The sequence below is a fragment of the Vigna unguiculata genome, chromosome 1 (assembly GCF_004118075.2).
Source record: "Vigna unguiculata cultivar IT97K-499-35 chromosome 1, ASM411807v1, whole genome shotgun sequence".
Taxonomy (NCBI): domain Eukaryota; kingdom Viridiplantae; phylum Streptophyta; class Magnoliopsida; order Fabales; family Fabaceae; genus Vigna; species Vigna unguiculata.
Window position 1 is genome coordinate 30612954 of NC_040279.1, and position 6797 is coordinate 30619750.

The following is a 6797-nucleotide window of genomic DNA, read 5'->3' on the forward strand; positions in this document are numbered from 1 at the left end:
TTCCAGTCTCTTCCAGATCTACTGTCTCTATACAAAATGTACTTTTTCGCCTACAAAACTCAACCCCATCTCTTCCATTCGTTACAACAAAATTATTATACCCCTCAAAATATACCACCTCCTACCCTTCCTTTTATTACCACCACCACTCCCAACCAAACATCATCATAATTATCATACGTTTATTCGCCAACAAACCATGTCCAGATCAAACACAACCTAACGTCTTTAGTCTTCTACAAGGTTTTGTTTTTTTCACAATTCCAATTCAACCCTCGCCCCACCTTATTCATGCAACCCCATTAAATACACCTTCACAAAATGGAACACTGCTATTTTCCATTCTAATCAACCTTAAAAACATAGAACCCGGTAATCACTTTTTTAATGTAATTTCTTCCATCTCCACACTAACATTATGGACCATGTGTAATAAAAGTGGGATTAGGTATAGAGAGGAAGCGGGGAAAATGATAAAGAAACAAGAAGTGTGTAATTTAGGTTTTGGCAGAGGTTGAAAAATTATATTTTTTATTTTTTATAATAAGGGCATATTGTAAACGAGGCGAAAACGGAGTTGTCAAGAGGTGAACAGTGGGGAAAAGAGAAAGGGGAGGAAAAGACAAAATAGGGAAAGGAGAATGGATGTGGGAGGAAAATCCAGAATAAAGAAAAGGGAAAAAATTATGGCGAAAAAGAAATGGGAAAGTAAATACGAAAATGGTGGGTCCCATATTAACAGTTTAATTTGGCCGCCCGCTTTGTCGTCTCTCTCGTCTCCGTCCATTCCCGTCGTTCTTTTGCGTTTGACTCTCTCATCTCTTCCCTCTCTCTCTTCTCTTCTTCTGCACCTTCTTATCCCTCACCCTTCTCTCTCTCTCTCTCTCTCTCTCTCTCTCTGTGTTCCTTCAGTGTCACACACACGCGAGTGTACCTTCTTCCGCAAAGCCTTGAACTGGGTACCGATCGATCAATCGTCGGAGTGAGTGGTGTGTGGTGTTGGTAGTGCAAGAGCCAGGAAGGTGAGAGAGAACATACACTGATACGTACGTGCGTACGTAGCAAGGTACGCACGCGGTAGTACGCACCGTCTTGCACTCTGTTCTTCTCATCCTTGGTTTGTTCGTTGGTTGTTATTATGAGGGTGCACCAGAGGGCGCTTACCGTGGGGATCACTGTTGTTGCTGCTGCTGCTGCTGCTTCATAGGCCTTTTCTGTGGGTTCCCCCTTTCCATATTCACTTTAGAGACACAAGAGAGACAACCAGACATGGCTGGCAGTAACCAAGTCAATCTCAATGAATCTAGGGTAACCCTCCTCTCTCCTCTTCCATTCGTACCTTCTATCTCACAAATTATTATCCACTTCTTTTTTTCGCTTTCGGAACTTCCCATTTCGCTTCTCGCTTTATTCCTCCTCTGGGCTTGGCAGCTTAAAGGGGTTTTTGTTAAGAAAGATGAGACACCGCTATTGGATCATCTGATTTTTGTTTTCATTTTTTGTACTTTTCCATTTCTTCCATCTAACTCTTTTTATCTTGTTCTGGCAAGTTGAAAACTTGACTTCGATTACTATACTGTACCGCTTTCTTTTCGCTCTCCTGCACCGGTTTTTCAATCGATTCTCTGTTTCTCCTTCTGCCCCTCTCGTGGGCACCATTCGCACGGGTGCTAATCGAATGATATGTTTTTGATTTTTGTTTTTTGTTTTTTGTGCAGAGTGTTGTTCCACTGAATACATGGGTGTTAATCTCGAATTTCAAGCTGTCTTACAAGCTTCTCAGACGTGACGACGGAACTTTCAATCGTGAGTTGGCGGAGTTTCTTGATAGGAAGGTCCCCGCCAATGCAATTCCCGTTCATGGGGTGTTTTCAATCGATCATGTCGATAGAAACGTTGGGTTGTTTTACCGGGTGTATTTGCCAGCCTCTGGGGACGAGGCTCAGTGGGGTATCAGAGACCTTGAGAGACCGTTGAGCACCACGGAAATTGTTCCTGTGATCATATTCTTTCACGGGGGAAGCTTCTCGCATTCCTCGGCAAACAGTGCTATCTACGATACCTTCTGCCGGCACCTTGTCAGCATTTGCAAGGCTGCTGTGGTGTCCGTGAACTACCGGAGATCGCCGGAGCACCGGTATCCGTGCGCCTACGATGATGGGTGGGCAGCATTGGAGTGGGTGAAGTCGAGAACGTGGCTGCAAAGTGGGAGGGAGTCGAAGGTTCATGTCTACTTGGCAGGGGACAGTTCTGGTGGGAACATTGTTCATCATGTGGCAGTAAAGGCTGCGGAGGAAGAAATTGAGGTCCTGGGGAATATTCTTCTTCACCCTTTGTTTGGGGGAGAGAAGAGGACGGAATCGGAGTTGAGGTTGGATGGGAAATACTTTGTTAGGTTGAAGGATCGTGATTGGTATTGGAGGGCTTTTCTGCCTGAAGGAGAGAATAGAGACCACCCTGCTTGCAACCCCTTTGGACCAAGGGGGAGAAGCCTTGCGGGACTCAGCTTCCCCAAAAGTCTTGTTTGCGTGGCTGGTTTGGATCTTCTGCAGGATTGGCAACTGGCATATACGAAAGGTCTCGAGGATTCTGGACAAGAGGTCAAACTTCTCTATCTCAAGGATGCCACCATTGGCTTCTACTTCTTGCCAAACAATGAACATTTCTACTGCCTCATGAGGGAAATCAACAACTTCGTGAATTCTGACTGTTAATATACTCTACTAGTGCTAAGACGACTACTACTACTACTACTTAACCTTACCTTACCTACAGGAGGCATACATAGCTAAAGCTTGACATTTTACTTGGCTTCTCTTTTTTTTTTTCCTCCCACTTTTGTATCTTGTCCTTTTTCTTTCTCTACTTCGCAGTAAGTGTGTGTAGTTATAAAATTGTGTAGCATTAGTTATTATGGTCATAACATCTATGGTGGTCAATTTGAGAGTTCTGTGATCCGCGGACAACTGCTTCCTGTTCTCTTTTCGTTGGTTTTGGAAGGTGGCACCAGCTCTGGCAGTACCAGAACTCGGTTCATTTGGGGGCTTTGGTGGAACCACCGTATACAACGCCTCACCCCCCTCTTAACGTTTTAAGTTTGGTAACAGGAGGGAAGATAGAAGACGAGGATTGAGGATTGGTTCGCTTTGTTTGATTAAGAGAATGTTTTCCTCTTGTAGCACTAATGTCCCAACCTGTTACATGAATCTGTATGTTATATGTAGTATACCTATGTTATATAAAATGTCTTGGATGTTTGGTTTTGCATTTTAGTTGGATTCTCCTTCTCCAGCGTGATGTTGTTTGAATTTATTTGTTTGTATTGAGTTATTGGAGATGTATGGCACTGAGAGGAGATGCATAGGTTTCCAAATGGAGGGATATTAGAAAAAACAAGATAGAATTGAAAGGAAGGGGAGTGTCCATTTGACTAGAAAAGTAAAGTTAAGCCTTTTGAGTTTTGTCTGATATAAAAGGGCAATGCGTTAAAATGTGGCGTTGGGAGTTTGGAAAACATAAAGGAAAGGTGATGATGTTTAGCATCTGAATCATAGGCAACAGTGTAATAGAGGTAAAAGGTAGAAGCAGTAGTAGTGCCCCAGTGGTAGAAAGAAAGGATGAATATAGAGTGTGCTTTTTGATGATTGATTAATCCATTGTGGTTAGGTTTGAAAAAGTTGATGCTAAATGTGAAGGTGGAAAGGAGAGTTGTGCGTTTTGTTAATGATGTGGATGATGAGAGGGAGAATGTGATGAAACGTGGAAGTGAAGTTGAGAAGAAGAGGAAGGAGATGAGATGAGTGTTGTTTTGTTGTAGAATAATCCTAAGAGCACCAAAAGGACAAGAAAAGCTTTCACGCGAAGAATGATTGGCAGGAGTTTGAATCATTAAATTTCTTATCTTTCAACATCACTCTGATTAATTCTTGTCATCTCCTTATTGCCTCTTGCATCAGGTCTGTTTGGAGCTTGGGAAAACAGCAAATACGGGAATTTGGCATTGTTTTGACGAGGGGAACCCATTTTTTTAGTGGTTGGGATTTTTGGATGTATTCTTAGGGACCACTTTTCGGAACCCACGAAACCAAATTAAAATAAAATTAACCCTGTTGGGATTGCTTTAAACTGTTTAATGCTCTCACTAAGTGGTAGGGAACAGCTAAGCTTCGACAGTGACATTGAACCCTGTCTTTTATGGACTTTCTTCTGTCATCTAAAATATATCAAAAAATAAATAACACACAACAGTTTGGTTTTGTAAGTTTGATTTTCACCAGATTATCTTGCTTAATCCATGTCTTATTGTGCATTGTCCTTAGTAAATTAGCTGTTTATGTCCTGAAAATATTCCCATATACGACACCGGGAGGAGTCATTGTCAACAAACCAGTTTTCTTTATTCAGATTAAGGACACAAAACTTCATTTCCTTGGTCGGTCCCTTGCTTTTCAATACAATATTAAAAATAACCACTCATTGCTTCTAGTTTGCGCGTTCACAACATTATCATCATTCTTCTATTCAGGCGTGTGTGTGTGTGTCATTAGTGTCCAATTTTATTTAGTTATATACTAAATCCCACAGTTCCAACAATTATGTCTCCAACTTCAATTAACAACCAACATATTTTATCTTTCTTCTAAAAATATTAATTTTTGTCAAACAATTTTTTTCAACAAATTACTACAGAAATAGTTGAGAAGAGGAATTTGAACATGACATGTGTCTTGTGTTCTCAAAAGTCAAAAGTAGTTTTGTTGTATAGTCCTAAGATGGGATCCAAATGGTGTGCAATGAACAACTGGAGAAGATATAGATAATTTCAAATGTTATGTACAAGTCCTAGCTGCTCCACCAAGTGTTAGGGTTAGAACAATTCTTATTAAAAAAAAAAAAAAAAGCTATAGGCTTTGAACAGCTTAGGCAGCACATAGAATCTTCTCATTAACATTTTCAAAGTGTGACTTTGGAAATGTGACACGAACTTCGTGAATATTATTAAAGAGGTTTGGACGACAATGATAAAACAAAATATTCCCAATATAATAATAATACTATTTGTAGGCTTTGAGTGATCGTAGTTGTAGGTGAGGTGTACCAAACCAAACCAAATTAACACCCTGGCAGGAAGCAATACTATAATACTTATCCATAGTCTACAGATAGTTTTTCAACCTTTCTCAGTTTTTAATATGAGTATGTTTCACACTTTCACTTATCTTATACCATTCACTTACAACAGAAAAAACCCTATTGAAGTTTGGGAATATAAAAGTACACTATTGTATATGCTATACTTTATAGTGAAAATTGTTATTGTTAAGGATTATAATACTGTTTTGCATTTTTTTCTGTTGGAGAAGCTCAGGGTTCAGTTCTTGTAAAGATTCAATCTGTTAGTTTGGTCATCGATCACTCTACATAAGTCGAAAGTTATCTGTTAATGGTTAAATGTATATATGATCTTCTTTAAATTTGAGAACTTTACGTACTACAAACATAATAGTTTCACGACGTTTAGAAATCGAGGTTTAAGACACTATAAATACTACTCTCTCTTAACAATATCTCATATGTATGGTGATTGACAGCGATTCTATTATCAGACTTTTGAGATCGAAACAAAAGCTTATATTTCTGTAATTCATTCAAATTTATGTTATTTGTTATATCTTCAGAAGGAAATTGCTATATCGTATCTGTAATTTCTGTAGTTTTCATGGTTTGTAATTTTGAACTCGTTTCCATGTTTTCGTTATCTAATATTTTTTAGTTAGAGTGTAACATAGACCATTTTAGTACAATGCTCAATGATTCTTTTTCTTCTTCAACAACACAGTTAAGAGTTAAAAGTATATTATTCAGTCATGAAATTCAATTAATGAAAAATCTGTTATTGTCTTTTTCAATCTGTTATATAAAATATACCGTCTAAATGTAGTATTTAATATTTATTTTATTAGTTTGCATTACATGTAATTATTTCATCAAATATTAAGCAAAAATAATTATAATGTGTTGTAAAGGTTCTTCTGATTGCATATTAACATTTTTTAATTTAAATAATATAATTTTAAAAATATATAATTCTAAAAGAATGATAAAAAGTTAAAAGAATATGTTTATATTATTTTAAGTGGATAACTTAGACAATTATATTTGGTGGAAAAAGTAGACCAGAGACAAGAGGTAGTAGGTAAAAAAAAACATCTCCTTTTACTTAAGCATAGAATTGTTGAATAAAAAAAATAACAAATGAATCTCATTTAAGATAAAAGTTTTGATATAATTCCCTGAATATATCGAAGTTATTGAAAATAGAGAACTATATATGTTTGTTTGCATTTACCTTACCCACAAACTAATTTTGATTTGATTATAAAATAAGAATTGAAGTAGTTTATTCTTGCATTTTTTTTACTACATTTCACAAAAACGAAAAATTGTTGATAATTGAAAGTTAATTAGTAGTCCTTAATTAACCTTCCATCAATCAAACTAGTTTATTAAAATATAAATGTTCGGTACAATTACTTTCTAGAGTAGCTTACAAGTGTGTTAATGGCAGTTTCTTGGTATAAGATACCTTTTAAAATTGAAAAACCAGTTCAACATCAAATAGCACTTTTGGTTGAGTTTAAACAATTCAATTCAGTGAAGACTAATTTAATTAAAATACATATTTAATTAGGTCCAGAGCACAAAAACAAAACAGATAAAAGAATAACTTTGCTTCAAAACATTAAAACAAGTTTATGAAACTGAAAAGCGATTAAAATCAGACAAACCCTTTTCTA

General features: G+C 37.1%; 1 protein-coding gene across 1 annotated transcript; it reads left to right on the forward strand.

Moving 5' to 3' along the window:
* The first annotated feature begins 726 nt into the window (after positions 1-726).
* On the forward strand, positions 727-3272 carry LOC114180683 (gibberellin receptor GID1B-like). Its single transcript, XM_028066988.1, has 2 exons — positions 727-1308; positions 1719-3272. Exons 1-2 carry the CDS (start codon positions 1270-1272, stop codon positions 2712-2714), a joined length of 1035 nt encoding a protein of 344 aa, XP_027922789.1. The 5' UTR covers positions 727-1269; the 3' UTR covers positions 2715-3272.
* The last annotated feature ends 3525 nt before the right edge of the window (positions 3273-6797 follow it).